The 20216-nt window shown below is 37.5% G+C and overlaps 1 protein-coding gene across 1 annotated transcript; it reads right to left on the bottom strand.

The window, feature by feature from the left end:
• Window positions 1-13259: 13259 nt before the first annotated feature.
• LOC138925633 (uncharacterized) lies at window positions 13260-18656 on the bottom strand. The gene is made up of 6 exons (XM_070276487.1): window positions 18509-18656; window positions 17813-17965; window positions 16380-17719; window positions 15315-16082; window positions 14150-14327; window positions 13260-13720 (listed from the first exon to the last, which is right to left on the bottom strand). Exons 1-6 carry the CDS (start codon window positions 18654-18656, stop codon window positions 13260-13262), a joined length of 3048 nt encoding a protein of 1015 aa, XP_070132588.1.
• Between the last annotated feature and the right edge of the window lie 1560 nt (window positions 18657-20216).

A 20216-nucleotide genomic window follows, 5' to 3' on the forward strand; every position in this document is an offset into this window, starting at 1 on the left:
ATTTTTTAATGGTAATTGAATTTGAAACAAGAAAGAAAAGCTAACTTCGGTCGGAGCCGAAGTTTATATACCCTTGCAGTTGAAACCGGATATATATCGCAAACATCGGATATAGTTGGCCGATCCTTATGGGAATATGAATATATAATCCAATTTATTACAATACAAAATCTAAAAAAAGTCTCAAGCTTCTATCTTCAAAAATACCAAAGTTGGTATTTCTACCAAAAACCATTTCCGATCGTTCAGTTATATGGCAGCTATAAGATATAGTCGGCCGATCGTTATGAAATTTGGTAGATCGGATTAACTGACCAAGAATATAATCTGTACCAAGTTCCAGCTTTCTATCTTTAAAAACACGAAAGTTGGGTCATTTCCGATCGTTCAGTTATATGACAGCTATAGGATATAGTCGGCCGATCCTTACGAAATTTGGCATGTCGTATTATTTTGCCAAAAATAGCGCTCGTGTAAAATTTGAACTCTCTAACTCTAAAAACACCGAAGTTATACCATTTCCGATCAATCAGTTATATGGCAGCTATAGGATATAGTCGGCCGATCCGGGCCGTTCCGACTTATATACTGCGTGCAAAGGAAAGAAGGGTGTGTGCAAAGTTTCAAGTCGATAGCTTTAAAACTGAGAGACTAGTTCGCGTAGAAACAGACAGACAGACAGACGGACAGACGGACAGACGGACATGCTCATATCAACTCAGGAGGTGATCCTGATCAAGAATATATATACTTTATAGGGTCGGAGATGTCTCCTTCACTGCGTTGCACACTTTTGACCAAAACTATAATACCCTCTGCAAGGGTATAATAAGTCCTCTAAGGTACAATGAATTCCGTAATGTTAGGTGGAAGATACTCTCTTAATATAGTTATTAAATTTTCTGGTGTGTCATATTCAATTAAATGTCGTGTCCTGTCAAAGATTTTCAGTGACTCATGTATTGTATACCTCCCCGTTGTTAATAACAGTTGTTGTTTACATTGATTTAACGGTTTACGGGTCTCTTGTATTACATTTTCAAAACTACTTTCAGCTAAATGCTGTGTGTTCTGATCTGAGTCTGACTGGTCTGTTTCTTCTATATCGCTGTTAGTAATATTATTTATCTGAATTCGAGATAATGCGTCTGCAACTACATTTGTTGTACCGGGCTTAAATGTTATTTTCGGTGTAAAACTTTGTATGAAAGAATACCATCCTTTCATATCTACATTGGGATTTTTATCCGAAATTGTGTAAGATAAAGTTTGATGGTCGGTTTGAATTTCAATTCCAATAGCTCCGTATAAGTAATTTCTTTAATTTTTAGGGGCCCATACTATCGCTAAAAGTTTCTTCTTATTAGTAGCATAAGCTTGTTCTTTTTTAGACAAGGTTTTTGAAATAAAAGTAATTGGTTTTCCATCTTGAGATAAAACTGCACCAATTGCGACGTCTGAAGCGTCGGTGGTCAAGGTAAATTTTTTATTATAGTCCGGTTGAACTAGTTCTACTTGAGCAATGAGATTTTCTTTCAACTTGTTAAAAGCTTTAATTGCTGGTTCATCCAGCTGAATTAACATTTTTGTTGACATTCTTTTTGAGATTTTGCCATTATGACCTCCAAGATATTTTGTTAGAGGTTTGGCTATGTAGGCGTAGTTTGAAAAAAATTTTCTATAATAGCCCGTAAAACCTAGGAAACTTCTTAGTTCGCGAATATTTTCTGGAAGCGGATGTTTACTAATGGTTTCAATTTTCTCTGGGTCTGTCTTGATGACGTTATAAGATAACATGTATCCTAGAAAACGGGTTTTGCGTTTGAAAAACTTAGATTTTTCTGCAGAGTTTCTTTCATGTTTGCCCTCAATAATATATTTCTAATTTTGTTTTGATGTGTATGTTGTTCAATTGAGTTTGAGAATATTATAATGTCATCCATATAGACATGACATGTTTTCCCTATTTGTTCTCTTAGAATATCGTCTATTGCTCTCTGAAAGATTCTTGGTGCATTTGTTAATCCGAATGGCATTCTTAAAAATTCGTATTTTCCATTATTTATCGAAAAGGCTGTTTTTTCGACATCAGATTCTTTCATTAGTATCTGATGAAATCCTGACTCTAAATCTATTGTTGAAAAATATCTTGCTTTTCCCAAATTTGATAGAATTACTGATGGGTCTTGCATTGGGTACCTGTCAGGTATAGTACTTTCATTCAATTTTTTGTAATCAATGACGAGTCTTAATTTACGGCTTCCGTCTTTATTCTCTCCTTTCTTTGGGACTACCAGAAGTGGTGAATTGTAAGGGCTTCTGCTAGGCCTTATTATTTTTTCTGATAACATTCTTTTGATTTCGCTATTCACGAAATCGTTGACAGATAGAGCAAACGGATATTGCTTCCCGTATATTGGCCTATCATGGATTAGATTTATTTCCCCCTTTATGTCTGTTCTAAAAGGAATTTGCATATTTATCTTTGAATGCTCCTTTTCAATATAGTGAACTATCTTTTCCCTCAGTCCGCCTAATTGGTCGGTACCTATATTATTTATTTGATTTTTGACGGTATTTACTTCGTCGGCACTCTCAGGATTTTTAATTCCCAAGATATTTTTATTTTTATTGACGGATATTTCTACGTCGGCGTTCTCAGGATTTTTAATTCCCAAGATATTTTTATTTTTATTGACGAATATTTCTACGTCGGCGCTCTCAGGATTTTTTGTTCCCAAGATATTTGTATTTTTGTTAACGGATATTTCTACGTCGGCGTTCTCGGGATTTTTGGTTCCCAAGATATTTGTATTTTTGTTGACGCATATTTCTACGTCGGCGTTCTCGGGATTTTTAACTCCCAAGCTTTTCTCCCTTTTTTAACAAATAATGAATCTGTGTTTTTGCTACCATTATCATCAAAATACTTTTTTATAATAAATTCTTTTAACGGAAGAATATTATTTTCTTTAATTAAACGTATTTCGTTTTTTCCTCATTATTTTTTACTCAATATTTAAACTTCTCCTGTTTCCCATTATATACCAAGATGTCCTTATCTATATTTATTATAGCTCCAATTTTTCTTAATAAATTGAATCCAATTAGAATATCAGATTCTAAACCTTCGATTTCATAAAATAATTGTTTTGTTTGAAATATATTTATAATATGGTAATACCTAATAATTGAGTAGCCATGAACTGTTGTTACCTTTTTGTATATTGGTAGCTCGTTTTTATTTTCAAAAATTCCCCTTTTTATGTAACAAGCAGTGGCTCCTGTATCTATTAAAACTTTTAGCTGCTTCTTGGTTTTTCGATCTATCCTATTTAAATAAGGCATTCCTCTGTAGGGGTCTGGTCTAAAAAATGGTCTTCATTAATATTATTTAATCTGGTTACTTTATTAGCTGGCTGACTTTCTGTTCCATCTGATTCCCTTTTTTGAGCTTGAGTTTGCTCTCTATTTTGATTTGTGTTATAAAAATTTGAACGATTTTTATTTTGATGATAATTATTATTATATCTACCTTGATTATCGTTTGCCTGCCAATTATTATATCTTCCCTGGTTACTATTTGACTGCCAATTTTGGCTCGGCTGCCGATTGTTATTAGATTTATTCTTGAGTTGAATCGGTGGATCAACATCCATTGGCTCGATAGCTTGTTGCTTTTGATTATAATTTTGATTATTATTTTGCCATAAATTTCCCTTTAGTAGCCAATTGTAATTTTGGTTTTTTTTTTTTTTTTTTTTTTTTTCGCAGTCTTTCAGAATTTGGAAATGGCTTGTGCATCAATAAGAGCATCAGCTAGCATTCCTGTATTCATCATAAAGCTTAGAGGCCCAGACGACCGAGGGGCGCTCGAGAAACGATTTGTTAGTACATATTAAGCTATTTGAAATTTGTTAAGCTAAGAGGAGTTAGTAAGGAAATTTAAAATTCTATATTTTAAATTAGAGGGACAGCAAAGAGATGTAATAGAGTAGAGACCATTGTAGTTCAAACATAATACCCTAAAAGGGTCATATGTGGAACTACATCGGCTAAGGAACAGAGGACTAAAGTTTCGAGTCCTTCTATTAGGAATGTTAAAATTTAAGCGTGTTAGTAAATGCTGGCTATCTACATCCCCGTTAATAAGGTTATGCAGAAAAACTACACCGAGCATTGTCCTACGATTTGTTATGCTAGGTAAGTTTATAAGTAAAAGTCTGCTACTGTAGGATGGAAGCTGAAGATTTGCATCCCAGTTTAGACCTCTAAGTGAAAAAGTTAGGAAATTCTTTTGTACGGATTCTATGCGGTCCTGATGTACTCCATATTGGGGACTCCAGACACATGAACCGTACTCCAGTATAGGACGGACCAAAGAAATGAATAGTGTTTTGGTTATATAGGGGTCATTCAATTCTTTTGACCACCTTTCAATAAAGCCAAGGACTCCTTTAGCCTTATTAACCATTAAGGAAATATGGTCGGCAAATTTAAGTTTGATGTCTAATAGGATGCCGAGATCATTAACCTGGGTTAATTTTTCTAAGGCAATCCTATTAATAGAATAAGTAGCTTGCAGAGGGTAAGAACGATAAAAAGACATATGTTTGCATTGTTTTTATGTTTATGTTTTTAAATAAGACTCTTTGTGTGCTTCCATCTAGGTAGCTGGAGATCCACGTTAAGAGGTCTTTAAGAAAACCCAGCATATTCAGTTTACTCAACAAGAGTGAGTGATTAACTGAATCAAATGCTTTGCTGAAGTCTGTGTAAATTACATCGGTTTGATATCCCTTACAAAAGCCATCTATGACAAAGGATGTCAACTCCAATAAGTTGGAGCTGACAAGGAGTGATGATCGAAGAACAAAGGTGTTGCAAATGAGGGGTAATTAATTTTTCAAATAACTTTGGAATTGCCGACAACTTAGAGATACTTCTGTAGTTGGCAGCCTTGGACTTTTTCCCTTTTTTATGTAGGGGAATTATAAATGATTCCTTCCACTTAAGGGGAAAAAATCTAGTTTTCCAAAGATGAGTTAAAAGGTCTTAGAAGAGGTTTGCACAGAGCCCTGGCGCAGTATTTTAGCACACAGCCCTTAAAAGACCAGATAATAAATTGTTTTCAGAAAAAAACGGACAGAAAATAAGATTTGCTGCTTGAATGTTATATGCGTAAGGCTGATCAGTCAATTTAGGAGGAGAATAAGTCGTTTGAAAAAATTCTGCGAATAGATCGGCAATGGCCTGATCCGAAGTCGCAGAGGAATTTTCAAAAGTAAGCAGAGGTGAAAAAGATACGTGTTTACGCTTAGTGTTTACAAAATTATAAAACTGCTTTGGATCCTGAGTAAATTGAATCCGGCAGCGGTCAATATAATTCCTATAACATTCAGCGTTATGCACGGTAAAATTCGACCGCGCTAGTAGGTATCTTGAGAAATCAACACTACTGCAGGTTTTTTTATATTTAAGTAAAAGCTTATTTTTTTTATTTTTTAGGTTAGTGAGGGACCTTGTAAACCAAGTAGGATTTGTTGAAGCGGACGGATATTTCCAAGGCACACATGAGTCAAAAAATGTATTTAAAGTAAAATAAAATTTTTCTAAAGTGACATTAAGATCAGTGCACGCCAGAATATCAGACCAGTCAAATGTATCGATAAGGCTATTAAGTTTCTGAAAATCAGCTTTACGGAAACAGCGAATCTTATTTACCACGCTCGGAGACATCTGATCGATATCAGGAGTGGTTTCGATTGAGACCTCCAGCGTGGGGTGATATGGATCCTCTGGGGTTGAAAGGGGAAAAGCTCTGGAGAGAGCAGTACCATCAGGATCAGATACAAAACATAAGTCTAAAAGCCGACCTAGCGAATTTCTAACATGATTGATCTGACCTAGGGACATGTCAAACATGCCCGCGGTGACGTCATGGTAAGTTATAAGTGACAGAGATGGTGAGTTATCGACGTTGGACCACATTAATTCTGTGATATTAAAGTCGCCCACCGCTACGAGTTGGTCACGATCCGTCATAAGATTAGAGACGTATCGAATAGCGGACAAATGCTGCCAATATGTGGGCGGTTCAGACATAGGAGGTATATATGAACATGTAATGTATAAAGCTTTCATGGACATAGTGATTTTAACGCAAATAAATTCTATGTCACCAAACTCTTGGGATTTCACCTCTTCAGAAGCAAAAGTAGAGTCTACCGAAATGAGGACTCCACCTCCTCTTCGCTGAGATCGATCCCGTCTAAAAGTGGTGTACTTACTTGGAAAAACTTCGGAGCTAAAGATCTCCGGATTTAACCAAGTTTCTGTAAATGCTATTATATGGGATGCAAAGAAAGAACTATCAGAATATAGCTTGGGGAGTTTGCTACGTAGCCCCCTAGTATTCTGATAGGTAAGAGTAAGGAAACTAGTTTTTTGGGTTAGTGGCCAAAGAAGAGGTGGAGGGTTGGTCAGTGGTTCCGATATTGGGAAGTCTCACTCCCACTGGTTTATTAACTTTTTTTTTCACGGAACTAGGCTGATGTTCTTGGACGAAAAGATTCTCTGGCCAAAAACTGGGAGAACAAATCGTCTTGAACATCAGCGCGGGCACACGAATCTTGAAAGAAGACGTGCGCCGTGTATAATTATATTTAAATTTAGTTATGTCCTCCACCTTTATATCGGCTTTTGTTTTGGCTTTGATATAAGCAGAGACACAATCTCTGAAGTATCAGGGGAAAGCTGAGAAACAAACATATGTTTCGATGGAGGAATCACCTGTAAGGGTTTTGGTGTCGCACTCTTTTAGCAGCTGAAGGCCACTAAACTGAGTGTCAAGCGCACAGAGCTGGTCATTGATTTTACGAAAACCAGTGATCAGCTCATTAAATCCATTCTTGAACGACCTCATTTCGCCTTGGACAGCACGACAATTTTTACAACAATAATGAATACCAGACCTACGGGAAATGGCATCCGAGACTGAGGCATTGAACCCGAAACACTTGGCGTGTACGACGTTTTCACATAACCAGCAATGGATGCTAGGCTGGGATGTGGAAATTGTCTTGTTACAAGACTTAATGGCACAGACAATTTTAAATTCCATATTTTTAATTAATTACAAACAAAATTAATAAATAAAAAGATAAAAGACACTATACCTTGAACCACTGTGCCAAATAGGAAGACGAAGCGGGAGCTTTGGAGAGTGCAAAGGAAAACTGCAGAAACATAGATAAGACGGGGAAGAAGCTGAGCTATGCTTGGATTTGAAATTAAACAAATTATTAATTCGACTCCAAATATACCACAGCACTCGCGAAGTGATACGGTTTAGGCTTAAGATTCTTAAGATTCTCAATATATTCAATTCACAAGTAAGGAAACACCGGTTTACCAATAGTTATCATGAACGCAGTGCGCAAAAAAAAAACACGACCGTTCGCTTAAGAGGAAGATATATATATATCATATATATATATGATATATATATATATAAATATATAGATATGTATATATTCTTAAGTATATAGCTATATCGCTTAAGCGGAGGCTTATGCACATATAAGTGGCTTGCTCGTATTACATTTATGCTGCATTTGCAGTTTTGGCATGCGGCAAGGCACAGCAAGCGTTTGGAAATTCGGTCACTTAAGGTTTATGACCCAGGTTTTAAATTACATAAACAAACATAAACACTGCGACAAAGTGCTACAGTGTGTGCTCTTTAAGTACTCTTGGTACAGTGGGTGGTCGACATATTTATTTCTATTTATGTATGTGCATTCTTCAGTGTATGCTGTAAATTTAAAACTGGTATACTGTACATACATGTACTTTCAGCCACAATCATATCACGCCTTGTGATTTTTACTCCAGTTTTGTTAAACTCAACAGTCATACCTGACTCTTGAAGGCGCTTAACAGAAATCAAATTGTCAGCAACTTCTTAACAGAATAGGACATCTTCGAGCGTTATTTGATGACCATTGTATAATTTGACGATTTCCCGCTTGGTTGCCAATAAATATTGTCCATGCTTAGCCACAGCAATTCTGATTGGAGATTCCAATTCAACATAATCAGCAAACATTGCCACATTATTGATTAAGTGGTCAGTAGCTCCAGAATCCAGGATAAGGTTCCAATTTTTGCTTGTATCTGTATTTTGTTCACTGTTCACCATAAATGCGAAACCTGACTGCGTAGCTGCCGTTATTTTCTTTATTTTGTTCATTTATTATTCTTTAATACACATAGCAATCCTTTTTTATATGCCTATCCTTTTTGCAAAGATGGCATTTTATATTAGATTTAACTTTTCCTTTATATGGCTTGCGGTCAACACTGCCTTTATTAAATTTATATTTATTGTATTTATAATTGTTATAATTTTTGTAATTATAATTCTGTTTATTAATATTATAAACAGTTGCTTTCTTAATTTTCTTGCTAGTATCAATGCTTTCATTTTTAAGTCTAATCTCATAATCTAACAAGAAAGGAAAGCTAACTTCGGGCGAAGCTGCAGATGATATACCCTTGCATTTAAAACCGGATATATTTCGCAAACATCAGATATAGTTGGCCGATCCTTATGATTAAATCATAATAAAACCAATTACTTAACGTAAAAAAACCTAAAAAAAAAGGCCCAAGTCCCTTCTATCTTCAAAAATACGAAAGTTGATACTTCTACCCAAAACAATTTCCGATCGTTCAGTTATATGCCAGCTATAAGATATAGTCGGCCGAGCCTTATGAAATTTAGTAGGTCGGATAAACTGACCAAAAATAGCTATCTTGTAAAATTTGACTCTCTCTAACTCTAAAACCACCAAAGTTACACCATTTCCGATCAATCAGTTATATGGCAGCTATAGGATATAGTCGGCTGATCTCGGCCGTTCCGAATTATATACAGCGTTAAAAGGAAAGAAGGGTGTGTGCAAAGTTTCAAGGCGATAGCTTTAAAACTTAGCGACTAGTTTGCGTAAAAACAGACAGACGGACATGCTCATATCAACTCAGGAGATGGTCCTGATCAAGAATATACATACTTTATAGGGTCCCTTCTATCTTCAAAAATACGAAAGTTGATACTTCTACCCAAAACAATTTCCGATCGTTCAGTTATATGCCAGCTATAAGATATAGTCGGCCGAGCCTTATGAAATTTAGTAGGTCGGATAAACTGACCAAAAATAGCTATCTTGTAAAATTTGACTCTCTCTAACTCTAAAACCACCAAAGTTACACCATTTCCGATCAATCAGTTATATGGCAGCTATAGGATATAGTCGGCTGATCTCGGCCGTTCCGAATTATATACAGCGTTAAAAGGAAAGAAGGGTGTGTGCAAAGTTTCAAGGCGATAGCTTTAAAACTTAGCGACTAGTTTGCGTAAAAACAGACAGACGGACATGCTCATATCAACTCAGGAGATGGTCCTGATCAAGAATATACATACTTTATAGGGTCGGATCACCTCCTGAGTTTATATAGGCATCAACCTACAGTTTTCAAGCTATCGACTTGAAACTTTTCATACGCCTTTTTTTCCTTTGCACGCAGTATATAAGTCGGAACGGCCGGAATCGACAGACTATATCCTATAGCTGCCATATTGCTTGATCGGAAATGCTATAAGATTGGTGTTTTTATACCCTTCAGTCTCTCAGTTTTAAAGCTATCGACTTGCACAAACCTTTCTTTCTTTTGCACCAATATATAAGTCGGAATTCAACAATGATCGGCCGAATATATATTTTAGCTGCCATACAACTAAACGATCGGAAATGGTGTTTAGTAAAAATGCCAACTTTAATATTTTTGAAGATAGAAGTTTGGGACACAAAATACATAAGTGGTGCACTTGAAGCACTTCAAAAATCATGTCAGCGGTCAGTGCGTTGATAGGTAGTTTTAAATAGATTTAAAATTCATGTTTCACTCGTGTAAGAGATTTGTATAAAATAAAAACGGTTTCAAAACGGAACTCTATGGAATAACACCAGCATATTATTGGGGCTTCTTTTAACAGCAAGGGCCAGGGCGGTTCCGCTGAAACGAGAAACCAGGGTACACGAGTGGAACTTTCCTACAACCTCTGTGACCTAGCCAAGGAATTTTTTCCGAGCGAAAAAGCGTCGAAAACAGTTCGTAACAAAATATGTATAGCCGTAAAAAACACAGCATTGATCCATATTCCGATAAAAATGATTTTTCTGACCAATTGAAATTTTAATTTGAAGAAGCTGTTAGGACAGGAAGGAAGGTTTTTCCGATTTTTCTCCAAAAATATGTATTTTTCAAAAAAAGTTATCGAAGAATAATTTGTGTATTTTTTATGAACTACAATTTTAGATAAATAAAAGAGCGAAAATTAAAAAGCAAGCAAACTCAGTTATTATCTGCACGGTGTACACATTCATTAGACAAGCTCGGACTGAAAACTGAAGACCAAAAATAATGCATGGCCAAAGCGACAGAGTGGAAAACAAAACTTTACAAGAGAGCTGATTAGATCTCTGCCGACTCTCACAATAAATGCATTTCGCTTTTCAACATGCGAACAAAAGGGTACACCTATTGTAGGAAAAAGCTCCGGGTCTTACGAGACAAGACAATGTGGGAGAGCAGCTGAACTAAAGGAGTACCAAGCAATAAGCAAACGATGCTTCCATTTAACTGCAGACTTAACTGCAGTTCCACGCTTCTTAAATTTGCTTACTCTTCATTGGTCGTCATTTCAGGTACAGTTGTCGCTTATCAGCACCAACCAAGCTAACTAGGAGCCATCGTTTATACGATTGGTGTCGTTGATACTCCATTGACAAGAAAAAGCCAAGACGGCCTGGGTTACCGCTTAGTAATTAAAAAGTCGTGTTAAAAATTACAGAAAAGAAAAGTGTTAAAGGAAAGTTTTTTAAAAAACTTTTGATGCCAAACTTGTTAATAGTTAATTTATATCTGAAAAACAAATTTTATCCAATTCATCCGATTTATCTCTTTCTAGAGAAGATAACCATTTAAAGTATAAATGTATATACATATATAACCATTTTCCATGCAAACGTGCTAAAATTTTGAACGCGTGGATCTCGAAGACTATAAGACATGGAACTACATTGACATTGGGAAATTTGTTGTTGCCAAATCAGACAATTTTTAGAGGAGTTAACATATGGACAAAAACGTATTGCTGACAATCCATACCGTTAAAGTTTAAAATTTAAAGGTTAATTGAAGTGTGGGTGGAAGAAATGAGTACCGGGTATGATATAGTCAGGAAACTCGACTATAGCTGTCCTTTCTTCTTTATTTGATATCAGCTAATTTTTGTCTATACATATCAACTTCCCTCTCTTTCTTTCAAGCGAACGGTCGTGTTTTTTTTGTGCGCACTGCGTTTTATTAAAAATATTGGTAAACCGGTGTTTACATACTTGTGAATTAAATCTTGTGAATCTTAACAATATTAAAGCCTAAACCGTATCGCTTCGCGAGTGCTGTGGTATATTTGGAGTCGAATTAATAATTTGCCTAAATTCTATTCCAAGCATAGCTCAGCTCTGATTCTTCCCCGGCTTATCTATATTTCTGCATTTCTCTTTTGCACTCTTTCAAAGCTCCCGCTTCGGCTTCTTGTTTGGCACAGTGGTTCAAGGTATTGTGTTTTTTAACTTTTTAAATATTAATTTTTGTTTTATTAAATAAAAAAAAAAACATAAAAATAAATAAAATGGAATTTAAACTGGTCTGTGCCATTAAGTCTTGTAACAAGACAATTTCCACATCCCAGCCTAGCATCCATTGCTGGTTATGTGAAAACGTCGTGCACGCCAAGTGTGCCGGTTTCACTGCATCAGTTTCGGATGCCATTTCCCGTAGGTCTGGGTTACATTATTGTTGTGAGAATTGTCGTGCTGTGCAAGGCGAAATGAGGTCGTTCATGAGACAGACCAAAAATGGATTTAAAGAGCTGATCACTGGTTTTCGTAAAATCAATGAACAGCTCTGTGCGCTCGACACTCAGTTTAGTGGCCTTCAGCTGCTAAATGAGTCCCCTAAGCGTAAGAAATCCGCTGTTTCTGATTCGCCTCAGCCTGCTCAGCCGACATTAATGCAGCCGCTTATATCTCTGGCCACCCCAAGGGCTAGAACTGAGAAAAATTCGTCCGAATTTCTCAGGGATAATGAGCAATTGTCCGATATGTCCGCCATGGCATCCACAGGTCCTAGGGAACGAAACCCCCATTAGAGTCACCCAAAAGGGTATTCCACAGTCCGGACCACCGGCACCGACTGATGCAGCAGTTCTCGTACCTGCGACACCAAAATCCTTACAGGTGATTCCTCCATCGAAACATATATTTGTTTCTCGGCTTGCCCCTGATACTTCAGAGATTAATATCTCGGCTTATATCAAAGCCAAAACAAAAGCCGATATAAAGGTGGAGGACATAACTAAATTTAAATATAATTATACACGGCGCACGTCTTCTTTCAAGATTCGTGTGCCCGCGCTGATGTTCAAGACGATTTGTTCTCCCAGTTTTTGGCCAGAGAATCTTTTCGTCCAAGAACATCAGCCTAGTTCCGTGAAAAAAAAAGTTAATAAACCAGTGGGAGTGAGACTCCCCAATATCGGAACCACTGACCAACCCTCCACCTCTTCTTTGGCCACTAACCCAAAAAACTAGTTTCCCCACTAACTCTTACTTATCAGAATACTAGGGAGCTACGTAGCAAACTCCCCAAGCTATATTCTGATAGTTCTTTCTTTGCATCCCATATAATAGCTGTAAATTGTGTAGCTGAAAAGTTGCTTTTGTCTGCCACCGGTTCTTGATACCAGTAACAATTTCGTTGCCGCAATCTGTACTTGAAACAAATTGAGCTCGGAGAAGTGAATACCACGAGTTTTCGTTGAGTACTGATTTTATTGTGGAATATGCAGGGTTTTTATATACAAGATCTTAAGAACTAATGTTTGTTTAGGTCAAATTATTATCTGCTTATAGTTTACTAGTTTGGACAGTTGTAAAATAGGATAACATTATCCTTTATCGCTTAGGTTTATGACGCATGCAGGTCCTTATCATGCGTGCTGACAGATGGTGTGAGGTCGTAAATGCGCAGCGGTACCTGTTTGTATAGGATCATCTGTTGCCTATCTGCAATGCACGATTTTCTGCATGTCTTGAACTCGTACATCCTCCCGGCCGTTGAACGTAGTTTCAACAATCATCGATGTTAATGGTGAACGGCGGACTTGAAGTCGTATCGGTTTTCCTCATTGCCACCGCTGGTACCTGGACTTGCTGAGGTCTCTTGTCTCCTTTGTACCATTTTCTTACCCAGTGAATGGTCAATATTATTATGATGAATGTTAAGCCAATGTACATTGCGATGTGGTGATGCTTGATCGTCTCAAGTCTATGTGGTAGTCTCAGTCTTCGGTTTGGTACAAGATCCCGTTGAAGATCCAGTAGTTTGGTATAACCAAATTTATTTGTTTTGCTGGATGTGGTGTTCTGTCTTTTAATCGTTGTATTGTTACCATCGATTTCTCCAAAACGGGCGTATGAGATGAGCGTCGATGTTTCTATACCAGTTTGACTGATTACTGTTATTAGAGAGTTGCGTATGGTGCATCCTGCTCTTGCTGTCAGTAGTCCCGTGTTGCGTAACCAGATATCTGATGTTCCATCGGTGCAAACAGCTGAGAGTTTTATTGGCGTCCTTGTCGCAAATATCCATTGATTCTTTTTATGCATCTCTTGCCAAATGAACGTTTTATTTGTGATTTCCAGATGGCATGACGTGTCTGTTTTATTGTGGAATAGTTGCATTTCGCAGCTCATTTCTGTAGAGAACATTGATTGCTTGCTGTGACAAATGAAATCATTTATCGATTTTGGATAACAATTTGCTATGTCTTCCGTCGTCATATCAACAAACTTATCTCGATAGTTGTTAATTGCAATGAATGGTGTTTTAATTTTGAACAGATGAAAACCATATACATTTGCAGCTGGGATCGGTGTTAATTTGTATATGTGCAATACCTCTGTCGATATCAATGGTACTGTTATTTTTATAATCACATGATTATCTACTATGGTACCTTCGGCTTGCATCATTTTGTATGCCATGAGTATGTTTTCTTGGTTAACAGGTAACATTTGACCAGGCTTCAAATGGTCCCGTATTTGATCACATTGCTCCTTTAGTTGTCGTGGTGATGATAGAAGTGGACTAATAGTGTTGTGGCGCACGTCTGTTAACACTTTGATGATTTCATTCTGCATTCGATGTAGATTCGTAGCGAGCAACGTAAGTTGTGATGTCAGTGTAATGTACCAGTGATAATTATCCTTTATTATTGCATTCATTTGACTTTCAATTAGGTTGAATCGTTTTGCGTATGCAATTTCATCTCGTTTCACTACGTTTATTGTTGAATCAACTAAGGACGTTTGGTTTTGTAATAACTCCAAGACATGATCTTCATTGTCCTTGACCTTCGATATTGTTTTCGACATGTCTTGTGCATATTGAGAATCTAATACACCAAATAGACTGCTTGCAATGTTTCCCACGATGTCCAATGGTGCTCGAACTTTCCGTGATTTGGCCAATAGCATATTTTCCATGATGAGTTCATTCTCTACTTGTTGGAAGTATTGGTACATTCCTTCACATGAGTGTGCATCATTAAGTGTAGCGCACATTTGACCAAGTTTTTTTGTTCCTTTTGAAAATGTAGCCATGTCACTCCAATATGGTTTGAGATCGAAGTAAGCCACTATGGTCCAGTCAGCCACTGCTAATTGGGTTGTCCCAATTTTCTCGAAAAATATTCCTGGTTTTGATCCAAACTGAGTTATTTGAATCGATTGGGCCCAGGCTAATGGTAATAATAATAACATGACAATCATGACAGTGGTTATCGAAGCGTGATTTGGTCTTTTCCTCAGCTGGCGGTCTTCCACTGCTCTGTTTTCTTCTTCTACTTCATCTTCTTCAATTGGATGTTTGTCAGTGGGTTCTTCTTCATTAAAGAGTGGAGCAACATGTTGAATTTCACGTTTAAAGATCCCTTTGGTCGTTTTAACTTCAACCACTCGTGCAAAGTTGTCCTTCCCGTAGAAGACTCGAACAATTCTTCCCATTGGCCATTGTAATACAGGAACATTGTCTTCCTTCATTATTACTAAAGTGCCTTCCTTTATTTTAAATGGTCCACAATAATCGACGCCAGAGTTGAAAAATGGTCGAGCTTGCGTTACCCTCAGTGGTGGCAGATTTCCCATGATCTGCTCCATTAATTTTGGTTTAGCTTTAGTGCACTTGACACAGGCTCTTACAGTGCTCCTAGCCATCGTTTTTCCTTTAAGGATCCAGAATTGCTGCCTTGATGCAGTCAATAAAGCTTGAGGTCCGCAATGCATGTTGTCCTTGTGTATTTGCACAAGAATCATCTTCACAACAGGGTCGTTGTATGGCAGAAGTATCGGATGTTTGGAGTCGAATGATATATTTGCCGCCTCCAGTCGACCTCCTACACGCAAAATTCCATTCTGATCTAAGAATGGTGATAGTGAGTTGATTGAACTGCCTTTTAGTGTCTCCCTTTGCCGCTTGAGATGTTTGATGTCATCTTTGAAGTCGATTTTTTGAATATTGCGGAAGACAATTTTTCGGGCTGCCATTATTTCTTCAAACTCAATGGTGTGGCTTGTGTACTTCTTCTTACGTCGAAAGCGCATTATGTAAGCTATTATTCTGAGTAGCTTGTTAAATGAATTATTATGTTGTATTGTGTATATTATGTCCTCCTCTTTTGTGATAGTCATCACGGATGATTGACTAACCTTTGGCGGATTCATAATTATTAGTTCCTCGTTGGTAGCAATAAACGGAGCGGGCCATGTGGACGATGAACCATGTAGGAACATAGGGCCGTAGAACCACGTGGCATGTTCCGCGAATTTTGAAGCTGTCATTCCTCTGGAGAGGACATCTGCGGCATTGTGTTCTGATGCAACATGTCTCCACTGTTTGGGTAAGGATAGATCATGTATTGTTGCAACTCTGGTGGCAACGAATTTGTCTCGAATGGATGTTGAGCAATTAATCCATGACAATACAATCCGTGAATCAGACCAATAAAATGTGGATGCATTTTTCATGGCCAAGTCTTTCTTTACTTTGGAAGTCAACTGTGCTCCTAATACAGCAGCCTTAAGTTCCAGACGTGGTAACGTTATTGTATTTATTGGTGCTAAGTGAGATTTTGCACACAATAACTGGATCGTTCTTCGCTTGTCCTTATATGTTGCTCGGATGTATACAGCAGCTCCATATGCCTTCTCCGAGGCATCAACAAATGTGTGGATTTCTGCCGTCACAGGTGTTTTTCCTAAGTAGACGTGACGTGGTACCTTTATGGTGTTCAGAACCTTTAGCTCCTCCCTGTAGCGTTTCCATTCCTCCTGAAGATGAGCCGGCAGATCGTCTTTATATTCATAACCCTTCTTTGTGAGGTGTTGCATGAAAATTTTTGCTTTCATTACAACTGGGGAAAATAAACCAAGAGGATCAAATATCCTAAAGATTTCAGACACAACATCTCGTCTTGATATGTTGGCCTTTGTTGCTATCTCCGTTTTCCCACAAAGGTGATCTGTCGTTGGTGTCCAGGTGATTCCGAGGGTCTTAATCGTGTAGTCCTCATATGAAGTCTCCTCCAGTTGTACATTTGAAGTGATGTCTTCCCTCGGAACTCCTTGTAGAACTTGGAAATTGTTGGTACACCATTTTCTTAACTTGAATCCAGAATTTTGCAGAAGTTTGTTAAGCTGTTGTTGCCTCTGTAGAGCTTCTGGTATAGTTTCGGCTCCGGTTAAGCAATCGTCTACATAGAAGTCGTTTTCCAATGCGGCAGCACCATTAGGGTATTCCTTTCTGCCTTTTTGTGCTATGTGCTGCAAGCATTTTGTGGCTAAATACGGTGCAGCTTTTGTTCCATAGGTAACCGTTTTTAATCTGTAGTATCGCAAATCCTCAGATGGATTATTGCGCCAAACAATTGTTTGGAAATATTGGTCTTCGGGATTTATCCAGATTTGACGGTACATTTTCTCTATGTCCGCCGTGAAAACATATTTGTAAGTCCTAAATCGCAGCAAAATTGAAAATATAGAGTTTTGCACCGTAGGACCTTTGTGCAGTAAGTCGTTGAGCGATTTTCCTGATGACGTAACTGCAGATGCATCGAAAACCACTCTTAATTTGGTTGTTGTACTTTCAGGTTTGAGCACACAGTGATGTGGTATGAAGTACCGTGCTTTTTTAATTTCACTTGTGTGCATCTCCTCCATATGCCCAAGAGCTTCGTATTCTTTCATAAACTCCACATAACTTGCCTTAGTTTGTGGATCTCGCAATAGCCGTTTTTCCAAGGAAAGGAATCGTCGTGTTGCAAGATCACGACTCTCCCCCAGGGCTGAAGCATTATCCATGAATGGGAGCCTAACAATTGATTTCTTATCAATTGCAGTCTGAATGTGCTGGAGAAAGTGTCTTTCACATTGTTTCTCCAGTGGAGATAGGCATGGCGCATCAGTTGAGAATGAATCCAGTTCCCAAAATTTCGTGATTTGTTCGTCTACCTTATCTTCCTCGGTTAGAGCTGCACAGATAGTTGATCTAGGTGAATTGTGTTTTAATTTTCCAGCCACAATCCATCCTAGTTTGGTTTTTTGTAATTTTGGCAGTCCTTTACCCAACGATAAATGCTTGTCCTGCATTATATCGTAATAGTGTTCTGCTCCCAAGAGTAGATCAATCCTTCCTGTTTTATCAAAATTGGGATCAGCCAATTCAATATGTTTTGGAAGTTTCCAACGATTAATATCAATTGACTGTCCTGGCTGATCTGCAACAATGTGAGGCAATACAATAGCCTCCAATCGAGAGTTGAAGTTGTTATGCTGTGATTTGAGCATAACATTAACTCGTGCCTTTGATGTTTGTATTCGTCCACCAATTCCATTTATTTGTAGCTCTGATTTTTTAACGTCGAGAGCTAATATGTTTAATGCTCTTTCAGAGATTACATTGACTTGAGAACCTGAGTCAAGTAATGCTCTGAATTCGGCCATTCGTCCATTATTGCCTTCAATAATAACTCGAGCAGTGGCTAAAAGTACATAATTGGTTTGTACTCCACTTGCTAATGCTGCTGTTTTAGAGTCAGGCTTTGATTCCAAATGTAGAAGGGTGTTATGCCTTTTATCGCATTTAAAACAATTTTTCTTCTGACATTCCTTTGCTGAATGATCGCGTTTGAAGCATTTTACGCATAGCTTGTTCCTTTGAGTCCAATTTAATCGTTCAGCTGTTGTTTTCTTCAAAAACTCGTTGCACTTATACATAATGTGATTGGGTTTGTTACAGAAATAGCATGTATATTCTGTACCAATCTGAGCGCATGTGCCTTTTTTGGTGTGATTTATCTTATCACTACCGGTAGCCTCCAATGTAAGGAACCGATGTTCCAAGAAGGTCAAAAACTGATCCAGTTTCTGCAGTTTCTTCAAGTCTACAATTGACTGTTCATATAACATATGAGTTTGACGATCTAATTTCCTTGTCAAACTACATAATAGTATTGGATCCCAATTTTCAGTTTGAATTCCAATGTTACAAAGCGCAGATAATGTTTCTTTAATATTATCATGCATTGCCTTTATGGATTTCGCATCATTTGTTATTGATGGTTGGTCCAATATTTTTTGTATTAACGCGTTACTTAGCACTCTTTTGTTGCTAAAACGCTCTTGTAGCATATTCCATGCTGTTGCATAGTTTCCTTCGGTTAAGGATAGATGGCGTATTAAACGCTCAGCCTCTCCAGTGATGCTAGTTTTTAAGTACCACATCTTTTGAATGATGGGTAATGATGCTTCATGAATCATTTTCTTGAAAATGTCATGAAATTGTTGCCATTTTAAATAGTCCCCATCAAATTTGGGAATTTCAACTTTCGGCAACGGCAATGAGGCATGCATTTGAGGTATGTTGGCAGGACGTGAGATGCTTTCTTCACATGTCATAGTTTGGACTGCTATGACGGCGTCTTCCGCTGCTAAATATCTCTGGTCGAGATATCCAAGTTTTGCAGGATCCTCAAATTTTTTATAAATTTCAATGTGGATAGTTGTTATCTTATCCCAATACTGATTTATGATTGGCATAAATCCTTGACGAGTTTCATTCGTCATTTTATTCATGATTCGTTCCAGACTAATCAGCAGAGCCCTTTGTTCCCGAATCAATGGCTCCAGTTCCGATTCTTCTTCACTGGAAGCAACCGATCCAGTATCCATTTGTACTGTGGATAATTGTTTGTTGAATTCTCCTTTGTAGGATACAACCAAATCTCTTATTTGATTGAAATAATTATTTTTAAAGTAACTGTGCTCAATTTTAGCACCTTCTGTTGTACTTTTTATAACTAAATCATCTTTAAAAAATATTTCCCACAGCTTAACTAACTTCTCAATGCGTTTTTGGAAATAGTCAGGCTGTTGTTTTCGTTCAGGCGAATCCTTCTTGTAATTCCTTATTACGTTTTGGATCTCTTCGCCTGTTATCAATTGCCTGTCCAGCAATGCGTTGATATTTGATAATGCCATTTTTTTTTTTAAATAATACCTGACCCGTTGGAGGTATTTTGATTTGTCGCTTTGACAGGTTGTGCCTCTACTCACAACCAAATAGGCGGTCAAGGTATTCTTTTAAATACTATGGCTATGGAGCTTGATTTTCTCCTGTTTTGTTGCTGCCAAGTTGACTATCCAGTGATGTCCAAGATCGCCAAGTTGATCAGTTGTTGGTATTTTTTTTTTTTTGTAGTTTGGTCGCCCAGTTGACCAACTATACGAGTATGATTCTCCAAATGAATCCTGTGTCCAAAGTCGGGGGTCACCAAATGTAAATTGTGTAGCTGAAAAGTTGCTTTTGTCTGCCACCGGTTCTTGATACCAGTAACAATTTCGTTGCCGCAATCTGTACTTGAAACAAATTGAGCTCGGAGAAGTGAATACCACGAGTTTTCGTTGAGTACTGATTTTATTGTGGAATATGCAGGGTTTTTATATACAAGATCTTAAGAACTAATGTTT

This window comes from Drosophila bipectinata, chromosome XR (genome assembly GCF_030179905.1).
Source record: "Drosophila bipectinata strain 14024-0381.07 chromosome XR, DbipHiC1v2, whole genome shotgun sequence".
NCBI lineage: Eukaryota > Metazoa > Arthropoda > Insecta > Diptera > Drosophilidae > Drosophila > Drosophila bipectinata.

Coding starts and splice junctions, on each gene's coding strand:
- LOC138925633 (XM_070276487.1), bottom strand. CDS start 18,656: ATGTTATATGAACAGTCAATTGTAGACTTGAAGAAACTGCAGAAACTG. Junction 16,083..16,379: donor AGAAGGCATATGGAGCTGCT/GTATACATCCGA, acceptor TTACCCAAACAG/TGGAGACATGTTGCATCAGA. Junction 14,328..15,314: donor GAAATCTGCCACCACTGAGG/GTAACGCAAGCT, acceptor CATCGAATGCAG/AATGAAATCATCAAAGTGTT.